Source organism: Sebastes umbrosus, chromosome 8 (assembly GCF_015220745.1).
Source record: "Sebastes umbrosus isolate fSebUmb1 chromosome 8, fSebUmb1.pri, whole genome shotgun sequence".
NCBI classification, from domain to species: domain Eukaryota; kingdom Metazoa; phylum Chordata; class Actinopteri; order Perciformes; family Sebastidae; genus Sebastes; species Sebastes umbrosus.
In genome coordinates, this window is record NC_051276.1 from 15,868,100 (window position 1) to 15,892,729 (window position 24,630).

The window sequence follows — 24,630 nt, forward strand, 5'->3', positions numbered from 1 at the left end:
TAAAAAGCCAACTTTAAAAAGGTTTATTTATGAAACACTACGGTGATATAAATAATAGTGGTTACAACTGGTCGTCAGTACCTTGCGTGATGATAACAAAAAGGCAAAAACGTCCATCGTTGACGAAATGTCTGAAAATCTACAAATCTAAAGTTCCCGTTAGAAAATGGCATCCCTCAGAGGCATAATATATACATATTTATATACATGACTTAATAAAACAAAAAATCCAGTTCTTCTGTACAAGGCAACCTTTTATGGTCAAGAGTTGCATGATTATTAATAACAGCCTTACTTTCCTGTTTTGTAAAATAGGCATCAGGTGTTTGATGTCAGTGAAACAAAATGTCAGTGTGGCAAAAATCTAAATAGAGTTCATTCATCATCCTAAAAAATTAATTAAAATTGTTAGACTACAAAAGTACAGAACCATACTTGTAACCATCTCGTCAAATATTAGATCAGTGGTGCTTAGATGAAAAAAATCCTTTATCATCTTGTGCCAAATCTCAGAGTGATGAAACTATTCAGGGTCAGCTGCTTCTTTAAGTCGCACCTGTTTTCTTGAAGCCCCGCCCTCCTTTTACTTAGACCTGTGAGTCAGCCTGATGGTGGAGCATCTTTGTTTTCTTTGCTGCTGAAGTGATCAGTGCATTCCACACAAAGAAAACAAAGACTTCACAGCTTGAAAAACAAAACTGCCATCACATCATGCTCATCAAGGTCTTCCACCTTATAAAGATGTTTGTCTGTTGTCGGGGAAAGGACCAAAGAAAGTTGCATAGCGTCTTTATACACAGTAAACATTAGTACAACCCTGTGTGTGTTGAGTGGGGGCTTAGTAGGGAAAAACAAAAAGTAACTAACACTTGTCTTTTTGAAATGTGTCTTTCCACCCACAATGCAGTTCAATTGGGAGTCTCAGAGTTCCCTCAGGTTATCCAGTTCTAATATGGCTCAGGCTCAAAGCGATTATCCTCTTTTCCTCATCCACGGGATTAATGCAGCAGCTCAGAGGGGTCAAAGAAGAGAGGCACAGGTCCTAGGTGCCAACGTCTGCCACGCTGGAAGAGTCCGGAGAGGCCGCTGTTGTTGGGGTTGATGGCTGATCTGTGCTCTGGGACGGGGCGCCGTCTTTAGGCCAGTAGAGTCGACTTGCTTGCCGATGCAGTTCATCCAGTTCGGCTGGCAGGGGGATCCCCAGCTCCTGGTTGAGGAACAGAGCTTCAAAGCAGTCCTCCAGCTTCTGGAAAGGTGGGCTGAGGGAGGAAAAGGAGGAGGAGGAGGGCACACAGAGGGGTTTGAGGTTAAAACTCAACTGACAAGGTTGAGAGAAAACATGAGGAAGCAATCTGGCAGCAGAGGCGTGCCCCAGTACAGGCAGGTCGAGATGGCATCTGTTATTAGCAGTTGTTTTTCTTCCCCACTGCTTCTACAGACTCTTGATATCAAATAACTGTCTGGATAATATACTATTATTCACATTGTATCCCAGTTAAATAATTCCCAATTTTTGCTGCACAGCTGCTGCATATCTCTCGATTTGGCCTTGCTCAGGTTATTAAGAAGCAGTGCTCCACTACTGCTTTTCATAATAAATGAAGTGTAAACTATTACAACACCAGCAGGGGCTCACCGGTTGTCTGGCGTGAGGTCACAGCATGCCACAGCCAGTGGAAAGAAAGCTGGTGGACAGTCGTCAGGGAGGAACTTCTCCACAAACTTGCAAACGTTCAGGCCAAAGTCCAGAGTCCTGGGAAGGCACTCGGGGTCTGCAGAGACTTTCCCAATGATCTGGATCATGAGACAGAGGAGATGGTAAGCGTCAGTCTGCCCAGACACACACCTCAGAAATAACAAAGAAAAGCACAGGCCATAACGTGTTTCAGCCCACTAACTACAATGGTGTCTACTTGCATAACGTCCTAGAATTTCTTAAGAATACAATTGCATTTCAGATCTGTAGAGACTTGAAAGATGTTTGGCAATCCAACATTTTCACAAGGGTGTTTTGTCATGATCTAATAATAGTATATAGTATTATTAACTATAACAATCACAAGGTATGTTATCAGAAAATCAAAGCAGATAATCTGGTAAAATCAGCATGTTCTCACCTCACAGAGTACAATCCCAAAGGAGAAAATGTCCACCTTCTCGTCGTAGCGTTTACCTGAAATAACATCAAGTAAAAGGATATATTAAATGCACTTGTTGACTTAAAGAATGAATGATCCTCTCTAAATCAATCATTCTTTTGTCAGCGGCTCACCATTTAGCATCTCTGGAGCCATCCAGTACGGGTTTCCCACGACAGTGTACCGCTTCTTTCGGTCGATGCGTCTCAAGACTCTCTTCTTAGTGGTTGTTTTTTCAGGTTGAGGCTTCACTTTGTCCTCAAGGATGAGTCGGGACAGTCCAAAGTCAGCAACGACCACAGTGTTGTCCTGTTGAAAGACAACGCTTAATGGTTCAATTTTTAACTTGATTTACAGTAAAGAGTAAGAGTTAAATATCGGGGTAAAAATAAGTAGAATTTAGGACACAACTCATCAATGATATTTCATGTTGAATTTGTAAGCAACTTGTAACTCCACCCAATTTAATTTAATTTTATTATCTTATTCTACTTATTTATCTTATTGTGGGTGTTTTTGTTTGTTTTTAATCCTCTGCCAATTATTTATGTGCTTTTGTACTCTTTGTTTGTAAAACAGAAAATGCTGCTTGCATTGAACTTATCTGCAGTTTCTCAGGAAGAAGAATAAACGCTCTCCAATATCAAGGAATCCTAAATATAGTAAATGCTCTTTGAGGCTCGAGTAGAACGTGCTAAAATAATGTAACATTATCTTGAGTTCACATGAAACGTTAAAAAAAAGTTTTACAACTATTCTTGTTCATACAGAGACAACCGTCTCAGAGCTGGGAACTACTTTCACTCACAACTGAACGCACGCCAACTTTTTCTCGGTTCATGAGAAGTACAAATTGTTCCCACCCTTTAAATCTTATTGTTCAGATTTTACGAGGTGTGATGGCTGGTAAGATGCCTTGTCAGTCACCTACCAGTTTAACCAGGCAGTTGTGAGAATTGAGGTCTCTGTGTATGATGCTCATGGAGTGAAGGTAGGTCTGAAACAAAGAGGAGAGTCAAGGAGGGTAAAATTCACACGTGTGCAAGAAAACTCACTTTTATATAGTAGAAACTTTTCAGCATGACTGAGGCCATCTTTAATCCTTCCCCTGTGCCGTAGAGCACATTTACACACATTTGGGCAGCTGAAAATAGCAGCCAGATCTCACTAATAATAATGTCTTCGCAAGAGGCCAACTCACCATGCCAGAAGCGATGCTCTTTGCAAAGCTCACCCTTTGCTCCCATGGAAACGGATCCTGTTAGTCCCAAGTAAAGACAAAAAAAACAAGAGAGAGAAATGAATAGATGCTCCCTCAGAGGCCATAATGTGTAACAGGGGTAATACAAAATGATTTTGCACCAAGGTAGAGACAGGAAAACAGCATTTAACAGGAACAGTGAACTAGATTAACCCTTAAAACTGGCCCTCCCCCACACTACTTATAATTAGAAACCAAAAGAAAACACTCTCCCTCTCCTCATTGGGTCGAACTGCCTCTCAAAAACGGCTTTTGGAGGAGGGGAAGCTCTTTACATTTCACCTGGAAACACTTTCTCCAACTTCTCTCATACCAGTTGACATGCTAGCCGGCCCACTAAGGAGCACAGAGCCCCCTATCAGTGCAGAGTTTACTTCAGGTCAGCCCCCTCTGTGGCCACTGAGGGGTGTTTTGTGCTTTACTGAGAAAAAGACGTGAAGTGAATCAACCAGTTCAACTCACCGTGTCTCTGATGAAATCTTTCAGCGTGCCTCCTTGGATATACTCGGTTATCAAATTGAGCCTCCTCTCCTTGTATAGAACACCGATGAACTTCAAAACGTGGGGATGTTCGAGGCATCGCATTACTTTGACCTGGAGAGTTAGAAGGAAACAGAGTTAAAAAGAAGTCTACCATTACGATTGAAAGCTGATAATCGGTTTCCAAAAATGTAATCCATTAAAAAAAAACATTAAATACAATAAAAATCAGACTGATGACTGAAAATAACAAGGTACAAAGAGGTGATTGTGCTCTCAGTATAATCAATCACAGCTCTATGCAGAGCCAGAGGACTCTGCTGCAGATGACTAACCTCCTTTAGGAAAGTCTTCTGGGTCTCCTCATCACAACGGATCAGCTCCTTCATCACCATCACTTCTCCTGTGGCTTTATGAGTCACCTGTTAGTGGGACAAAAGCAACACTTGTATTACATGAAGCCCATATCATGAGGAACAAAAAAAAGTCCTGAATGGTAGCAGTTAAATATACACGGTGGAGAACTGATGCTGACCTTGATGGCCTGTCCGAAGAAGCCTCTTCCTAAGACCTCTCCGTGGATAAGGTCACATGGGCGGAAGATGCGATGAGAGCAGCTATTGGAGGATCTCAAGGATTCAGAGCGGCCGATAAAAGGCATCTCTTTAGGAGAATTTGGCCCGGGGGACTTACATATGCTGTTACTGCGCCTGGAATAGAGAGAAGATGGTTGATTAAAAATGACATACTCATCTCTTGTCCATTACAGACACACAATATGTAAGCGGTGTGGCTCTAACTCACCTCAAAGACCTCCTTTTCAGTGTGCCGTCATCAACCACATCGGATCTCTCCAAGACCGTGTCAGACGGTGAGGACAGACGCATGCGGGAGGTGGCGGGGACTCCCAGATGGGTTCTTGGTGATCCCAGCCTGAGCCGGTCTAAACGCTGCCTGACTGGGTCATACTCTATAAGGAGCTGCAGCGTGTGACTGGTGCGGTAAATAAGATCATCCACCTGAACAAACAAACCAGAGTTAGGGTTGAAGGAGTTTAAAATGATTAGTTCCTAATATATCACGCTCTTCCCAAGACTCCCATGATTTCTCGCCATACTTAAAACTAAATTTTAACTTAACTATGGATATTTAATTATAAAAAACACATATGATCAGCAGTAAAATCACACTGCGCTGGCTGTGCTATTGTTTTCCTACGGGGAGATTGGAGTCGCTCCACTAGACAGAAAACGCTACCCTTGGCGAGGCGCACCGCCTGGAATTGCCACCGAGCCCTGCCCTCAAAGTTCAAATTATTTCAACTTTTACCTCGGTTACTGCTGACCTTTCACAGCGCAACCAATGAGAACAGCTGCAACGGTAAACGGCTTTCCTTATGTTGCTCTTGATGGCATGTTATACCTGTGCTGCTCTTTGCCTCTTCATGGCTCTGTGCCCAACCTCGCAGTGAGTGAAGAGCAAATTTTGTATCATGTGAATGCAGTTTTAGACTTAGGTGTACCTAATCAACTGGCAACTGATTGTACTTCTTCTACAAAAGACAGAGAGCAGAAGAGTTTCACAAGACCTTGAATCAGATTACCTGTCAAAACTAACTAAAAACGCAACCTATGAGATGGGATACTAAGTGCAGTCATTCCACATACCATCCTCTCCCAAGTGAAGAATGTTTAAATGATGGAGGAATGTGAGGAATGCCAAAAATCACATTTGCATGTGTTTGTAGAATAAGAACATAGCTTTGCAAATTGCACTCAAGGAATGAACTTGCCCTAAATAGCGACACTAATTAGCTTCATTTGAGGAATTTGAGATCACATATCACACCATCAGAGCATCAGAGATGTGTGTGAGGTATAAACCCACCTCCTCCTGCATCAGTGTCCCGACAGGAAGGCCGTTAATCTCCAGGATCCTGTCCCCAACATGGATGGCATTTCGGACCTCTGGACTAATAAGCATCCCTCTGACTCTGGAAAAAAAAAACAGTGCCAACACCTATATGTGAGTATTAGCACTAAACAGGGAATGTGCCGTATGTATTTAAAGAGAACTGGGTCACGCTCTTACATCATATCAATAACTACCTTTACTTACAGTTACACACACACACACACACACCAGTGTCCTGCCCTATAATCAGTTTTAAATTACTCATGCTCCCCCCACATAACAGCCAGACAGGTACAGAGGTGAGCCTCCACCAGGTTCCACTTACTCTTTGACTTGAACACTCGCTGAGCCGTTGTCGTCCCTCAGCACTGTGACGGAGAAGCCCCTCTTGCCGTTGGCAGCAGAGGGCATTGAGATGAGCGTCACGGTGTGGGGTAGCGAGTCCAGGACTGAATCGTGTGAGCGCTTCTCCAACATGGGTGTAAGAACCACCTGCTTGTAGCACTTCCCACTGCACACAACAGAAGAGGGGAGGGGAGGTGAATCACTGCATGTGTGGACGTGTGCTTGTTGTTCAGTTACTTTTCAAATACGTAAGATTGGAGGAGTCATGGAATAATGACTGACTGATAATTAGATCTGGCTGAATGTTAACTTGAGGACACTTTGTCCATCTCTGAATAATAAACTCACATGTTAACTGAAAAAATAAACATTTCATATAAGACAAAGAACAGTGAGGAGGTGCCTCCATGTAATAATATGGTTCCTGTAACAAGAACAAACTAGAACTCTAATAAAAGGATGTTATGTTCACATTCAGTAACGCTATTACTTCCTACCTTTACTTCCACACTATATAATTAGCATTGCATATTGAGACTGGCAGCTGCATGTGTTCCCAACTCCTTCCAAAGCTAAGTCCATATTGCAAAAAGCTTTAAATTGTGTAGGTGTCTTACCAGTAGAGTTTGGATCGCTCCACTAAGGCGTAGGTATCCCTGTCCTCAATCACCACCTTGCAGCTCAGACACACGAAGCACTCTGGGTGATACTTGTGTTCTCCGGCCACCTGGAACCACAAACAAAATGTGTTGATCTTCCAGACGTCAATGCGACTCTAAGCAGTAAGACGCAATATGCCAACGGTGAGACTGCTGTGCGTTGCACGTCAGAGATGAGTGTGTTGCGCTGCTTTGTGCCCTCCTCCCGCTGTGAGCCGGTGACACAGCTGCTTCACACTCACACTGTCTGGAATCAGCTATGATGTCACCTACTTCTGCAGGTCTGAGCTGCTCGTCTCTGACGTCTGCGCTTTAAAAACTCATGAAACCAGCTCACAATCATGTGCTTTCTCTTTCATTAACTCCGCCCGATTTCCCTTTCTGAAATGTATATACATGTTTTACTTCTCTCTCGCTCTCATGCGAGATGAGGTAATGTGTCCGCCCTTTCGCAACCAGGTACTCTAATTATGCACATACCTCAACACAGAAAATGTTGATTTCAGGGTTAATTATGAGATTAAAGTGTTAAGCCTACATTTTAAATGTGGTTCAGTGGAAAATCTACATGTGCACCTGAGTCATGTGGTGAGAAAGTGAAAACTTTAGTTTAACAGAAACTGGTAAAAATGCATAATTACGGGAAGGTTTTCTTCAATAGAGATTGAAATAGCATTGAATAGGAAATATTATAAAACACAGGATGTGTCCCAATTCCATACGACATACTGACAATATAATAGTATAGTATTATAATCTTTATGATACACAGTATTTGCAGTTAGCACATGACATCAACCCAAAGGTCCCATATTGTAAAAAGTGAGATTTTCATGTCTTTTTTTAATGATAAAGCAGATTTAAGTGTTGTATAAATACTATGAAAATATCGAAACACTCTACAAATCTACAATATTTAGACCATTTCACAGTTGTAAACGTAAACATTCTAAATGGGTCCCAGTTTATTTCCAGCTGCAGTGTATGTGAATGACAGCAGCTGACAGGATGTAAACTGGACCCAAGCTGTTGCCAAGGAACGCAATTCTGTTAAAAATGCACTAAAACAGAGCGTTTTGGACAGAGGGTAAATACAGATATATTCAGGCAGACAGTAAGAGAAAAATAAAGTTTTTTTTTAACATTAAAGCATGTAAACATATTGTAGTAGAAACACAAAATACAAGTATGAACCTGAAAATGAGGATAATATGGGACCTTTAACCATTTCCTCCTAACAGGAAATAATACAATACGTACACAATTGGCTGTCAATCAAACTGCGGCTTTATAATTATAATAATTCCTGATGCTGTTTCAAAACCAGTCATAATTTGTTTTAATTTTTTTTCCAGCTGTGAGCAGCTCCTCCATTTCTTTATATAATGTCCATCAACGGCACACTAGAGACTATCTTCGGATGGGTTCACACTAGCCAGATCACACCAGGGGCGTAAAATGGGGGGGCCAATGTCCCCTTCCCCACTTCTTACCCCCGCATCCTGAGGTATGTGCATAATTAGAGTACCTGGTTGCGGAAGGGCGGGCACATTACCTCATCTCGCATGAGAGCGAAAGAGAAGTAAAACATGTATATACATTTCAGAAAGGGAAATCAGGCGGTGTTAATGAAAGAGAAAGCACATGATTGTGAGCTAGTTACATGAGTTTTTAAAGCGAGAACGTCAGAGACAAGCAGCTCAGACCTACATCCAGCACCCTTGCTGGGACCACACCCATCTTCAAACTCAACTATCATTTTGATCTAAACTACACACCTGTAAAGTTTCATAACTGCATCTTGCGAAATCTGTCCACAGACCGTCAGACAGAAATATAAACAACTGGCAGAGAATTCGAAACCACTTCCGTGGTAGTTCCTGATACAGTAGGTGTTGCAGGACCACATTTTGCCATGATGACACACAAGTTTAAAACAATACTAGAGTCGCCTTGGGCTGGTAAAAATCAAGGGTGGTCATATTGACTGTTCTGGTGTGAATACATAACATACTCAAAACCACCTTAGAATTAATATGTAGTATGGATTTAGGCCACATCCAGAGAATCAGTATTTAGTTGTCTGGAATTTAAGCACATTGAGGGATGAATGTTTTTTCCCACAGCTCTGAGTCATTCAGTGAGTCGGTGTGGGAAAGGATTCCTGCTGCTACAGAGAGATTAGAGTGATGTCAGCCAAATCATATTGACATCTCAGGAGTCTGTCTGTAACTCCCTGCCTTCCAGCCAAGAGCAGAACCACCGCCAGCGACCGCAGTCACAACCTGCCTTTAACAGACTGAGCTTAACAAAACCGGATCAAAGTGAAGAACAATTAAGTAGGTCTCATTTTGGAGAGGTAGAAACCGCAAAAGCAGACAAATTACATGAAATGCTGGTCAAAAACAGTGCCTTAAAATATAACTACCGTTTTCAATCAATAAGTAAACTAACAAATAATTAAAACCAGGACAAAAACAATAGTGTTGTGGACTTGAATGCCTAACAAGCAGCAGCAGCTCTGCATGACCCTCCTCTGCTGATGGACCACAATGATCCTCTTTCTGGCCGAGAGGCTGCGGTGCCAAATCGACTCTGCCAAAAACACTTGGCTTCACTGGCCGATGAAGCAGGATGCCAATACTAAATAGAGGAGTCCATTGTGTGTGTTGCTTGGTGGCAAAAAGAAAAACTTCAGTCTGGCTCCATGTTAGACAAGTGACCCGGTTGTGACCAGCGAGAGCTGCTGCCACCTGAATTTCATGTTTCAACTTGTAGATACTAAAACAAAGCCGGCTGACATTTGGATCAAACTCAACATACGCCAGTTTCTCTGGTGCCAGATTTGACTTTTACTGTTATTTCTTGGTTACTTTAAATCTATTTTGACTTAGGGCATTATAAGATATGGTTCCAGGTGCATTGGCCTCTACATCTGACTGAATCCCATTTTACCATTCCCACTTTCTTTAGAAAATCAAGAAATCTAATGCTTATTAATCAAGCTTTTAATTCGTAGAGGAGAGAACATGTTATTTCTTCTTTTAAAAGTTACATAGTCTTGGAGCAGCTTTGTAGCAGAGTGGTTACAGCGCTTGCCACATTACCGCAACATCCCGGGTTCAATTCCAGCCTTGGGACCTTCGTTGCATGTCATACCCCCCTCTCCCGTCATTTCCAGTCTCTGTCTCTCAGAGGTGGGACTAAGTCATTGTTTTGCAAGACACAAAGTAAGTCTCAGGTCTTTGCAATCAAGTCCCAAAATAAGTCATGCTTCACCAAAAATGTAATGCCATTTTAACAACAGAGTAACTGCCGCCAACTGGCGCTCAGTAACGTAACATTAGTTCTTCATGGTTTTCTCCTGCAACTTGATTGGCTGTTGTCGGATTAGTTCAAACAAAGTGGATGTGGGGGATTAAGTGTAAGATAATAAAAAAGTCCCAATGATATTCACCAAAACTAAGACTAGAGTTCAACAAAAAACACCACGTTTTAGGGATTCAGCAATAAACAACAAAAAAATAGAAATTCAGTTTGTCCAGTCACCAATCACTGGTCTTACATGTCCAAGTCAAGTTGCAAGTCTTTTTTGATTTTGATTTTGAAGTCATGAAGTTTGTGACTCGAGTCCACACTTCTGCTGACAACAGATAGTTGCTCTGTGAAAACCCATCAGTACAGATAATGATAGGAGTGGTGGACTCTGGGTAATATCTACAGAGCCACCTCACCACAGAGGACTGAACATGATGGACTCCAAAACCAGCTCATGTTCTAGCGTCGTCCCACCAGATCCTCTGTGCACTCGGGGGAAGTGAACTGTGGGGAACTTCTGTACAGAGAAGGAACAAGTGTGGTCTGGAGCCCAATCTGCTGCATTCAGCGGCGGCCGCCAATGTAAAGAATCACTCATCTGTAAATGTAATAACCCTCCCGCCTTTTAATGCATGTTGGTATTAATGTGAAGCAGTGGGGAGAAAGTGGAACACAGAGAGCATTGACACGCTCTGTTGGTATCCTGGTATTATTTAAGTAGAGGAGGAAATTGTTGGCAATTGTTGTTATACGATCATGGTAAAGCAGACTTTGAACGCCTGGCAATCACATGTAGCTACAGACTAATGGTTTTGACCCAGTGTTGGGCTTTACTCGACTGACGTCTCACGCAATCATAAAACAGTCTGGGAAGTTGTAATGCCCATTATACACCAGAAAACAATAGGAAATTGCACGGACACCTCTGATATTTTTAGATCTTTAACACTGATGGGGCAAAAAACACAATTTCAAGTTTGCTGTGAGGGTGATGTCAGAGGGAGTTAGCATACCACGTCAGCATTAAAAGGGTACTTTAGCAATTTAGCATAGCATTTCCATAAAGTAGCGAGACTTGCAAGAGATGAATGGTCATAATCGAAGATACTGAAGATATCCTAACTTTTAGGATGGTTAAAGACTGTTTCAGATACAATAGATTCTACATATCCCACACAGAGCTGCGACAATTCATCGATTAGTTAGCTATTAAATTAATGGCCAACTTTTTTGATAACCAATTAAATCGCTTTGAGTCTCTTTGTAAGAAAAAAAAAGTCAAAATTCTCTTATTCCAGATTCTTAAATGTGAATATTTTCTGGTTTCTTTACTCCTCTATGACAAAACAAGTCATTTGAGGACATCATCTTGGGCTTTAGGAAACACTGATTGACAACAATCTAATAGGTTAATCAAGAAAATAATCAACAATGAAAATAATTGTTAGTTGCAGCCCTAATACACTACCCTTCATACGCTTAATAGCACATTTTTGTTATATCCCCGCTGCCAGGTAAATGCCCACGTCTTTCCTATGCCTCCTTCAGTTTGTAACTTAGACTTTCTGTTATAAATATGTAGCCAAAAAAAGTAGTAATTGTACAAATAGTACTTTGACATGTAAAATCAGTAGAGTTGAAATTGATTAGGTTTTGGTTCAGACAGAATTAGTATCTTAAAATGTTATGTTAATTCTTGTATTAGTCATGTTTTGGACCGACTGACATTGCCTAAAAATCTCTTGACAGAGGGTGAAAAGTGTTCAACAATAAGTGCAGCAGACTCACCATGGCAGGTCCGGTCATGAGCAGAGAGCAGCCATGACAGATCTCTCCAAACTGCTCCCAGTAGTGTTTGCGACAGTACAGCTTGCCCTCCTTCTCATAGTACCAGTTAGTCAGGTGGTCACAGCACACAGAACACCTGAGAGGACAAAAACAGCCCTGGTCACGTTTTACACAGAACAAAAGTAGAAGAACAGAGAAGAATGACGAGATGAGGGCTTTCAGCGGAGGGCTTTCCCCCCCCCGACTGTAAGGCAATCACCTTCAAGGGGATATGACTCAAAAGCCTGGAGTATTATTTCAAAGACCTGTTGATAATTTCAAAGGTATGTGGCTGATGTCTGAAAGATCCTCATGAAACACTAATTCCACTGCGTTCGTATAATAACAAGTACTCTCTGTCTCGACCCTGTCTCGTACAGGTGAACTTGCATGTAAAACAAGACAGTAGTGCTGCAACAAAGTCAATTAATCTATAGTGTATTTTGTCTACAATAGCTGTAACCAAGGAATGTTTAGCGTTTTACTTGACTTCAATGATACATTTCCAATCCAAATAAACAAATTATTTGTTTTACTCAATTTACTAATTGTCAGAAAATTAATTAAATGGTTTATGATTTGAAGCACTATAAGACAGAATTAGGTAAGAGCGGAGAGCCACACAAATGCTGAGGGAAAAAAGTTGTCTTTAAGGAGAGATAGCAGGTCAACAGTAGATGTCACATAGAAGTGGTGTACATCATCTGAAAGATGGGAACCTGAAAATTAATATGAAAGTTGTTCTAGTCATAAATCAGAAATGAAAAAAATAACTGATTACTTAAAATTAATGTTGAAAATGTATAAGGGTTTAGAACATTATAATAGAAGTATATGATGGCCATTTCCATGCTCAGTTATGTCTCATAAGTTGTTGCAGCAATTTTTGGGGTGATACCATTTGTTACACAGATTTGTTGCTAAATTTAACAATTTTTACCACTTGAGAATTGATAAAAATGACCAATAAGTCCTCCAAAATACTACACTGAGACACCAAGACCTTGAGGAACACCCTAGAAAAAGCCATGCTGTCATTTGGTATCAAAAACTTTTGACATTTGGAGATTTCTGCAAGAATTGCGTTTTTTGACGATTGGATGGCGAGCACTTCTGTTCTAGAAACTGCTCAGAAACCCCCTTATTGTCAATCTACCTAGGAAAGCCACCCATCCTCTGAATGCTCTAGGTCTGTAGTTTGTGGCTGTAAAGTTTCATGAGGCCGTGATTATCTTAGAGGTCACCACAGGTCATTTTATATAGTGAGGTCAAATCTTAAAAAATGGTCTCACTACAATGAAATGGCTGCTATGGGGACTAACATCATCACACATGAATACAGTTGGGTTCATTGGATCCACAAGAGTCTCAGCTTTACAGTAATAACAATTTATGTAATTCTAATATTGTTTAGGGACCCCAGCATTCAGAAATATTCAAATACACCATTTTAGAATAGGCGGAAATAACACAGTAATACTGCATGCAAAAAACTGCATGTTTAGGTACCCATAGAATCTATTTTCATTCAGATATCTTAAGGTGAGAGGTCACAGGATCCCTTCCCGACAAGCCAACATGACATGCTACCAGTAGATTCCGAAGTCGTCTAGTTTCATATGATACCAGTATCTTTACTAGCTTTAAGACTGAGCCCGCTACAGCATCTTAAAGAAAGTAATGTCGGTTGGGATCGCCGGCAATCTCGTGAGAGCATGTGTAGAAACCATAAATCACACCCCTGAAAACAACACTTTCTACTCCGAGGTTGGGATAGGACAGGAACATTAGCTGGGGGCACGTTCCTGACGATGACAGCATGTACTTTTCTCTGAGTTTAACAAGGCGAAGGGCACAGTAAATACCTCCATCCTGAGATGTGCTGGGTCTTGCATGTGTGCTGTTATTTGTGCAGCGTTTGATGTAAGAAAAACAGACAGCACAAAAGAGTTGTACCACTTTTGAGAAAGGACACTTTGCAGACGGTGGATGCAAGGACCATTTTGTTATTAGCCTCTACATATTACCTATTTGCAAATTTCCAGCACCTTAATATGATCCAGTTGTTTGAGGGTAAACTGCACTACCACTTTGACAACATCATACTGTCAACCGTTAAAACAGGCTACAGAAATCTCTACGGGGTAAAGTCCTCAGATCATCTGCTTGTTTATGGTGCAGTTCTTGCTTGCAGTTACTTAAACTTCCTATTGCGCATTTTCTTATCTAGGTCAATGTAAATAATAAAGCATCCTTTTAGCCTTTTGTTCAAAGGTGCAAACTATATTACTCACATCCTGGAACATCAGCAACATTGATCATGTGATGTGTGTCAATCTGTCTCCCGTAATTTTCAGTCACTGTCAACTGTCTAATGAAGGTGAAATGTTACAAAAATAACAGTTTAAAAAAAGGCAAATATGAAGACTTTGCATATTGCATAATAGCACCGATTGATCCAAGCAGCCACCCGAGAAGATACTGAGCGAATTAAGGAAACATCTTTTGGCTGCGACTTTGGGACAAAATGTTCAGAGTGAGGAATGCTGAAGTTTCCCGCAGACTGGATGGCACCTGAAAGGCTGAAAGCTACGAGCGCTCTTTGAACAAGCTGCACTGGTTATGCAAAAAATGGTGGCAGCGGGTTCGACTGCCAGAATACAATCAAGGATGTACTGCTCTGTCAAAGATTAGGTTGCTGAAAGGTTTGCAGTCCTGTTGCTGCATTCAGACTTTGCAAATAACTCCAACTGTTTCTCAAGTTTCTATGTAATTTGAGCAAGGATGCTGAAAAATACCCTTTCGGTGACAAAGTGCAGACAAGTGAATCACAATAAATGGCATCTGTCACTACTGTCTGGACATCGTTTTGCAATTGAATGGGAGTGTAAAACTTTTCACACGACAAATTTCTCCTGAACTCCAGATTAAAAGCAGCATAGCAGCTGTGACGCGGTACACAGGTTGCTCTCAGGAGTGACTACAATAATAATCTTTCAACTGACTTCCTGATTAACAACTCTTTCTAATTCACAGTGGTTTTACCCAACATGACTGTGAGAGCTCTGCTGATGCTTTTGCCTTTCTGGAAACTGCTCTCTGAATGCTCAAGTCTATGATGATATTAAGAATATCACAGTCTTATGCAAACAATTTCAGATATGGAAGATGAGGTCAGATAAATTACTTTAAGTGGGAATTTTAAAATGCATTTTTAATCTTTCGGTGCAGTGCTGGCCAGCAGCTGAGCCTCATGCATCACTTTGCTCGCTGCGCTGCAGGTATAGTTGATCCAGGCTTATTGACTTTGGCAAATATTCCAGATATTTCAAAGTTTTCTGGTATTAGTTAAGAAGGAGCCATCTCATAGAGGGAAGAACACATGTCTGCGTCTATTATGGAGAGTGTAATGGCAATTTTCATATCTGCAGTTTAACACTGTACCTTTAGATAATCTCAGGGCCTCACATGTTCAACTTCGTCACCATCGGACAGTGACCTGACATTTTAGATCTCTGTAACTGCAAACAACAGATTGCTGAAATACTTGTTATGTCTTGTGATGCTCTGTTGTCTGCTGTGTGCTGACACATTGATATACTTTCTATCCTTCTCTTCTTTTCTTCTTTGCACTTATCTTCATGTTATGCTTTAAATGTGTAAATACTGACTACTCTTTGTATTCGGGGCTCACTTGCCACAGTCCACAACAGGTGGCTGTGCTCGTGAGTCCATCTGCAGATGCTTTAGTTATTAATGTATGCCTTTTTATTAAATTCACTGAAAGACAAGTTGTTACGTTGGTTTGTGTCTTGTTTTAACAGAAACTGCCACCACAAGAGAAAAGAGGAGATAGCACAAGTTATCTTTTTACATCAAGTGGCATCCATGTTAACGCCCTTTTAACAAACAAACGGTCTGTTTCCTTCTGAGGTGAAAGCAACAAATATTTAAGAGAACCTATTATGCTTTAGGCAGAATAATGGCCCAACATTCCCACCTTGACCAGGCTGTGTGAAAGGGGCTACTCTCTGCCTGAAAAGCTCTGTTTGAGCTCCAATCTGCCCCTCCCGAAAAGATCAGTCTGCTCTGATCGGTCAGCTGGCTCACTGTTGTGATTGGTCAACTGAACCAAACTCTTTCGACTCCGCTCTAACTAGCTTTGTATGAGGGTGTGCCAAACTAGCCGTTATGCAAATGTGTTACTTAATGACATCACCACGTTAAAGAAGAAAAGGCAGAACTTCAAGCAAGCCAGTTCAGATCAGTGTTTCTGTGGAGGAGAGTAACTCCCTTTGGCCTGGACTTTGGGCTTTGTAACTTTGCAGACCTTTTATATGCACAAAAAACTATATAACACACTAAAGGAAAGGATAAAAGAACAAAAACACAATAGGTTCTCTTTAAGAATGAACCCAACATCAGTGTAATAATGACTCCAGTCTGATTCATCACACTGTGACATGATGAGGGGAAGCAGAGCTGAAGGTTTGCTGAGGTAAACACTGCATGAGTAATGGTAGCTGTGCTGCTGTGGCCACAGCTGCTCTGAAGGCCACTCCTCTGATTTGTGTGTGTTGGAAAGATGTTAAAGACTCTGGATGCAGAATTACACAAACTATTTAAATAGGACCCTATATCATTTAAAGTATTTATAAAGCTTTGTGAAATTCTACAAAACAGTACATCCTAACCAAGAAATTGGTTTTGGATATTATCACAGATTAATTTGTATTGGTGTATATGTCTTGGGGCTGTGTATTGGCAAGAATCTAGCGATAAGATATATATATATGTATGTATGTATGTATGTATGTATGTATGTATGTATGTATGCATGTATATATTGGCCGATATGTCGTTATTCCATGTGCATCGGTATCCGCCTAAAAAAAATCTAGTATTGGTGAAGCTACTGCATACACAGCAGTACTGGTAGGATCAGTATCAGTATTAGTACTGCCTGGTGGTGATACCAATGCAACCGTTTGGTTCAATCAGATAAAAGATACACGTGTACAAAGAAGAGAAGCCGTGTGAAAAGTGCAGCATTCAAACTGGTATGTTCTGTATGACGTTCAGTATCTGTCCAGGTGTGGCAGGAAGAACAAAAACTTCCACCCTGACCTTGCTCTGAACAAAAAGCATTCCTAGACAAACCCAGCTGATAAACTATAATTATTGCCCATTATGTCCTTTTAATACATCAATATAGAGTGATGTAAGGGTGCTTATAAAAACACCTGACTTCCCTCTAGACGGGCTGCTGGTGAATGGGGGGCGTGCACGCTCAGGTGGTTCTTCAGTGAACAATGCAACGGTCCTGCCTGCACAAACACTACAAAGTAAACATTACTCATTTCCTTAAATCCACATTCCTGCTGGAGTGTATTCCTTTGTGGGAATATGAAGTGGAGATAGTAAGAGAGGGACCTTGTGGCCTTGAAGACCTGAAGAGGGAGTGTTTCACTTATAATGGGACCTTATCGTTGGGTGTGTGACTGTAGTGCTCCAAATGTTCTCCACAACAACCTCTTACCAAGGAGTGGAGAGGGACACGTTGTTTAGGTAACAATGAAATAAAAAAAGGTTTCTCAAAATGTATTATGTAGGTTGCATGTTCACACTTGTTGTGTATTTGCAATTGAGGGTAGATCAAGAGGATTACATATCACCCACTCCTGTATTAAAAGTATGAAATACAATAGTCCTTTTGTGGCCAAGCATGGTGATAATATCTGCAGCTCTACACACTTCCAGTGAAGTATAAGATTATTTTTCTTTTCCAAAGAAAGGTGGATATTTCCATATAATTCTACAGTCAGTGTCTGAGACAGCGGACTCACATCTCTGAATCGCTGTCTAAGAATGCAGAGTGGAGCGTGCCGTTACCTATAGGCCTCAATAACACGGCCAGGTTTACTGGAACAAGAGTGATGTCAGCTTGTAAGAATGTTACACAAGGTGGAGGTACATGGTGGAGGGGCGAGTGGCAGCATGTCGACAATAAACAATAGGGACACCACAGGGGTAACACTTTGGCAAGGACATTTTATTTTAATGTACAATTGTCTTAAGTTCAGGTCTTTAAGCATAATTGTGAGCAGTGATTAGAGTGTCTAATTACTGCAGTGTGGAGATACTATATCTTAAACCTTGTAATGAAAAAACCCAAACCTCAGAGGGACAAACTTCAGCACATTTAGATGACAGACAATACTGCACTCTGACTTCCCTCACACGCAACAATATCTAATGTCTGCAAGTTTTTAAGAAGAGTAACTGAAGACGTTTAAAGATACCGCGATAAGGAGGATGGCAAAAAAGTGTGAAATCCCCGGTTATGTGAGGACAGTGCGCTGCTGGATACTGGCTCAAAACTTCAAGAGAGCTATTTCAGTTGTCAGAAACAGACGACACAGTCAGCATTAAATTTATTCTATTCTTAAAGCTTTTTTGGATGTGCAAACAGTCCTCCAGAGCCAGACTCCAGTCATAAAAACCAAAAGGTTTTTGGATATACTCTACACAGCATGTGGCCTGCGCTGCGCTCCAATCGGCTACATTCACAGATGCAGGAACCCACTTCTTAATCATCTGTTTGATAATGTTAGTGTCAAATTAATAGGCACGGTGACTTTTCCTTAAAAATACAGCTGCGGTCAACTTAAACCTCACAACAGCTTTGCCCAGCAACAGTTTGATTTCCAATCAGTTTTTAAGAATCTGAGCCATCTTATCTCACATGAGAACAAGTGAATGATGCTTTTAACCAAAGGGGAAAACCCTACATGTTGGCATGTACAGTATGTCGGCAACCAGCCACAGGTTCACTGCCCCACACAGAGATATCTCACGACGGGGCAGTGACCTGTGAAAGCCAGAGAGCTCACATCACCTCCAGTGTGGCAATCATTAAGCCTCAGAGCAGGAGCAGAGAGTCTGGGCAAAGTCCTTTAGGACAGTTAGGACCATTTCACTGACCAATCGAGATATAGATTTTATTTTATAAATAATAATTTGTGCATATAAGAAAAGATAACAAATAGTCAATATGATTAAGTTAAATATGTAAGTAATGAATTGGTATTGTGATTAAGTTATATTATAACTAATGAATTGGTATTCTGGATTGATAACAAATTTATATTTTGATAAGGATGATTATTAGTATTACTTACTTACTTAGTCCTTGTTGCGCCTGGTGGCACATAGGGCAAGGACTATATTTCTGTATGACACAGATTAAAGGTAATAATTATAGTTAGAATAATTATAAATAATAATAATTATTATAGTTAGACAAATTTAGGAAAATTTAATTAGAGTATAAGTATGGCTCAATAAGGAAGCCGGTTAATAATTCATAATTGACTTATGGAGAAAGGGTGGGATTAAATAAGTTTATACTTCTTCTCACTCCTTTTCGAATATGTAAATCAAGGCATCAAGTGTTTGACAATTTATTTTTCTTATGCTTTTCATTGTATGTAAATACTACTTGTTTCTGACTGTCCACTTGTTGGTATGATCATTCTTTTTCTTTATTTTTGTATTCTACATGTTCGAAATAAATTTTGAAATGAAATGAAAATGAAATCTGTATTCAAGAACCTGCACCGTCCACAAACAGAGGCTTGTCAGCTGTTTGACAGTAGCAGGAATGATCATCCTACATGGTGCATTTTGTGCAGAGAGGCACAAACACAATGGTGAATTGTTAAAAAAAAAAAAAAAAAAACAGATCTAGGAGGCCCATGTTGAGGCTACAAGACAGAAGCTTCTGGGATTATCCACAAGTAGACCCAAACAGAAAACAGAAAAACAATTGTCAATACAAACTGTCCCCCCCCCCCCCCCTCCTCTTCTTTCTATGAAAACAAAGCACGCACTTATCAATCTATTACTAACTAAACTGAGCTCATTACAGTACAGGGAGTACTTGCAGGCGTGTTTTTAACCCACAAACTGGAACACTTACTGAAAGCAGGCGTTGTGCCAGGTGTCCTGGAGGACTTTCATGTGAAACGAGTCTTGAATTTCTCCTCCACATCCCGCACAGTAACAGCCAGCATCTGTACCTGTAAAAAAAAAACATGACTTCACTTAATGCATGCTTCAAAGTGTGAGTAAAAGTAGGTATACAACTGGGAGGAAAGGGAGTAAACAACAGGTATGTGTCCGACATAACACAGAAAACTGCACACAAATAAGCTTTAAACTTGCAACATTGTGTCAACTCCAAAACAATATTTAGCTAAACGGAAACAATGTATATATCTGTAGCTTTATCCTCCGTGTAAAGTTACAACCTGAGAGATATTCCTCACCTTGAGCTTCCTCCATCTGCTCTGAGTGTCGTCGAAATCCGTTTACAAACTTTTCATAGTGAAGAAGCAGAAGAGAGCTGCGATGCTCCGCTACAATGTTGCATTCCTCTCCGTCGTTCACACAGGAGGACTCCCAACTCTGAATACCTCAGGGGAGAGAAAAAAAAGTCCCTTTAATTCTCCACAGAAAAAGTAACAAAAGTAACCAGACTCCCGCTGGACGAGGCTGCTTTCTCGCCGCTGGCAGGAGAACTGACGTAATGCAGTCTTCACATTCCTGTACGGAGAGCGGAAGGGCTCAGCTGCAGCACCTGGAAGCATCAGGAGGAAAAACTGGAGGTCTGGATCCAAAACTGGAGGAGAACAACGGTGGCGCCATCTACTGGCAGAATGACCCCACTGCACCCACTTTGCACCAGACTACATTTATTTAGACATTCATTTTCAATGGCATACAGGCTAACTCACATTGAACTCTTGTATGGTTGAAAGTATATGCTTTTTAAAGCTGCAGAAGGCAGAATGTTATTGGCATCATTGGGCAATAATTCCATCATAACCTTTCAGCATATTGTAATTCAAGTGTTCTGAGAGATAACTAGACTTCTGCACCTCCTCATGGCTCTGTTTTCAGGCTTTAAAGGGACTGTTTGTAAGAATCAGAAATGCTTGTTAACAGCGACACCTGTGGATGTTAAGTCAACGAAAGTCAGCGTCGGGCTCGCGCTTGCTCGCTCTACATAGACATGAACGAGCATCGCTCTAAACAGTGGGCGACACACGTCAGCTAAAACCACAATATCACTCTATATTTCACCTGCTTGGCAGTAATGTTAGCTGACCAGACGAAGGTCTCTACATGAATCACTGCTGATCCCAGTGTTGGCTTTTCCTGCTTCAGCCTCCCGAAAGCGGCCGGAGGGAGACACCGGCACCCGGTCGGAGACGATAACGTTTCTCGTTGCAGAGCCCCGTCACTTCACAAGACACGGAAAACCTCTGTTGGTCTGGAGGAGCTGCAGCAGTTATTTCTGCACAAACGTCCACTGTAGAGGAGCAGAGGAGCAGAGTACAGCAGAGACTCCGGCCCTGGAGACCAAAGCTACGGTCTCCCCCGCGTCCTCCGACCGCAGCAAACAGTTTTGCAAGACGGGCTTCACTAGATATAACTTCGCTGTTTTGGTGCTTTCGTGTAGTTTGTGTTGGAGTCTTGTCTGAACAGCGTAGCCACACGCGAGCGTGCATATGCGAGGGGCATATGCGAGCGCGCATGGGACACCGACCCGGGTGATTTATATGTGTAAGAAGTTACAAACAGTCCCTTTAAATATTTTTTTTTTTGTCATGCTATAACACATTTATTCCATTTCTTTAACTGTATGAATATGAATATAATTCACATGCATTTTCATCACCTCCATAACATGATATGATAACCCAGCTGCACACGGACCACAGAGAGATGTGCCGAGGCTTTTCAGGTCGGGTAGAATCTAACATTAACGTTATCTCTGTTGATCCAGTTTGCTTGCCTCCATGGCAGCAGAAGGATGTGTTTGCATGCCAATTTGTTTCCTATGTGTCAACGGGGTGTTGAAATGGGCTGTGGACTGGATCACACCGGTCAAAACAAAAACAGACGTTCCAGACCGGAATGGAAATTAAAGGAAAGGAGAACATACTGGCTGTGGCATTGTTGTTGGAGAAGCCAGTATTTCAATTTAGCATGTTTCCTTAATCTCTGATGACATATCATGGTAATTTTATGATTTATTACAGTAAATATATTACATATTGGTCCTTTAAGCAGGGGTCTGAACGTTAATTTTTATGCACTAATTTCTGCCTTTTCTACATCAATTTATGGTGAAAATGTCTTATTTATGTAAAGGAGAACACAAAATTCAGGCCCCAGGTGGCAATTCAAGATATCAAAATATAATGGAATATAATGCAGTAAGGCTCTCAGGCATTCTGTATTGCTTTCAAATATTTATTCTTCTGTCTCATTTAATGTTATCTCTGGTGAGTCAACACACATGTAGGCATGATTTACTCTTCCCTCCTCTTTTGTGTCTTTTGTTTGGGGAAATAACCTCTTGAAATGAGCATGTGGCACCTATTCACCTCTATGATAAATGAATGCATTTTAAGTAAATTATAAACCCGTGGACTTTAATAGCTCATATGTGTTCATCAAGATTTCTGCTGAAGTTCAAAACTTTATGCAAATTCAAAACATATCCCAATATATATATGATGTCATGTATGAGTACTTGACAAATAAAACTCTTGAATCTTGAATATTCAAATATTGGTAGGGACATGTCCCTACTGTCCATATGCAAACCCACACTTTTGTATTGCTTAGTAGAGGTAATCATTTCCCTGCACAATCATTTCCTATTGTCCATATGTCATTGTATTCAAGACTGTCCTCGGAAACACTGTGACACAGTGAGCAGAGCCATGGTCAGAAACTCAGAAATTCTGACTTTGTGATCACAATGCTCCTCTACCCAGGACATTTTGTCCACACACCAAAAAGTCTCATAATGTTTTCAATAGTTAATAATAATATTATGATAATGTTACTTATTGTGATGGGAAATTTTGTGCAAGGGCGGTTACTTATCTGGTGCAAGCTGACCGTGCCATAATCTGAACTGTGATGAAGAGGAAGCTGCCCAAACGTCTACAAAATAATAACTCATTTGTTTTGAATGATACAAAGCAGAGAGCAGCTCCCTGCCTCTTGTCCTTCTGCCACGCTGACCCTCAGAGAGGAGACCAGATCCATTTGTAAAAGCGGAATAAAATGCTCCTTCTCTCGCCAGCGTGTGGCAGATTTCTACCACAAACTTGGCTATGAGGATGGGATGCCACAAGTGAGCCTATTTTCGTCCAAAGGCTCACTCCAAGTGTTGGTGACCTGCTGAAACGCACTTGTGTTGCCTGGCAGACAGTCAGCCTTGAGACTGCTGCACTCAATGCTAAACATGCAGAAAGCATCATCAATGACAAAATCCAAAAGAAGAAGAGAGCCACTGAAGCCAAGCTGCAGATGGCTCAATTTGCCATGTATGAGTTTTATTTTGAAACTAGACTGTGATTAACAGGATTTACGGATGGATGATATATAAAATAAAGAAAAGGTGTATTTTGCAATTATGGCTCTTCATTATTTTACCTACCTTTAAACCATAAAATGCTGTGACTGGAAGTTGTTTTCTGTCTCAGAATGGTTTGATTTCATTCATGAGGATTATATATGACAGATTATAGCCCACTCAGTCCTTTATACCTGCTGAAATTCCTTTAAAGGGCCATTAGAAGACAGTTTTCAACTGCCAAAAAATAATTGCAACTCCTACGTTGTGACTGAAGGTTTTTTCTGTCTCAGAATGGAGCATATGTAGAACCACATATCATTTTAGACTGAATGGAAACGTGTTTTTGCTGTACATATTTTCAAAACTTACTTACCAAACCATTCAATTATTATTATTTACTCAGAAAGGCATAGCTTATAATTATTAAAGGAAATTATTTTCCACTTGTTTTTGTAGATGACTTGACTGACCTGTGTCATCTTTGCGGGGAGCAGGATGGTGACACTCACTGGTTAACTGCTTTTGTTTTACATGTCTTTCTCAGGTTTGGCTTAAAAAGGATGATTATCAAAAGCAGTACATAAACATACTAAACAATAATTATTTTAGTTGTAAGGCATGATGGCCTAGTTTGTAAACTGAGTAATTATCAACTGTGGAGGCAATTTCTGTGAAGAAGGACTCGAAAATCAAGAGAGGGTCTTTTAAAGGTTTAATAAACACTTGCAAGTGGGCAAACAACCATCAACATAAATGTTCAAGGCTGAGAGCCAGGAGGCTCTCCTTTTTCATGACATTTATACCCTTGCGTGCAGGCTCACAGTCGTATATCTCACATTGTCTATCTGACCGACACTTCTGTCCTTTTTAGGGTTACTTGTCCTCAAATAGGCGCTACAAGTTCGTTGACTAGGTGACCGACACCGAAACAGAAATAGGCCTTAAGGGCAATGAGTGTCACCTGTCATGACCTTAGGAATGTGCACATGTTTGTATTTTTCCAACACATCAACCATTACTATGACTATTGTATAACTATTTTACCAGCATTTTTGGTTTCCTCTTTTGTCTAATTCAGATTCATGACAACTCATTCTGTGCCTTTTGCCCACGGTGGTACCACAGGAGCTGCGCCAAGAGGGCCTGCACAAACCGAAAGAGGCAGTTTATTTGCAAGGCATGCCAGTGATATCTCTTTCACCCCACTGTGTAAATTCAGATACACTGGTATATTGTATATAGTTT

The 24,630-nt window shown here is 40.9% G+C and overlaps 1 protein-coding gene across 1 annotated transcript; it reads right to left on the reverse strand.

Annotated features, from left to right (window-relative positions):
• Positions 1-7: 7 nt before the first annotated feature.
• limk2 (LIM domain kinase 2) lies at positions 8-20,575 on the reverse strand. The gene is made up of 16 exons (XM_037777025.1): positions 20,273-20,575; positions 19,924-20,023; positions 11,904-12,039; positions 6,756-6,865; positions 6,119-6,304; positions 5,767-5,872; positions 4,684-4,898; positions 4,415-4,589; positions 4,215-4,301; positions 3,862-3,993; positions 3,340-3,396; positions 3,070-3,135; positions 2,273-2,447; positions 2,118-2,173; positions 1,637-1,794; positions 8-1,259 (listed from the first exon to the last, which is right to left on the reverse strand). The coding sequence occupies exons 1-16, from the start codon at positions 20,286-20,288 to the stop codon at positions 1,043-1,045; spliced, it is 1,992 nt and encodes a 663-aa protein (XP_037632953.1). The 5' UTR covers positions 20,289-20,575; the 3' UTR covers positions 8-1,042.
• Positions 20,576-24,630: the final 4,055 nt, after the last annotated feature.

Coding starts and splice junctions, on each gene's coding strand:
- limk2 (XM_037777025.1), bottom strand. Junction 6,305..6,755: donor GAGCGATCCAAACTCTACTG/GTAAGACACCTA, acceptor TGTTGTGTGCAG/TGGGAAGTGCTACAAGCAGG. Junction 1,795..2,117: donor TTGGGATTGTACTCTGTGAG/GTGAGAACATGC, acceptor CTCATGATCCAG/ATCATTGGGAAAGTCTCTGC.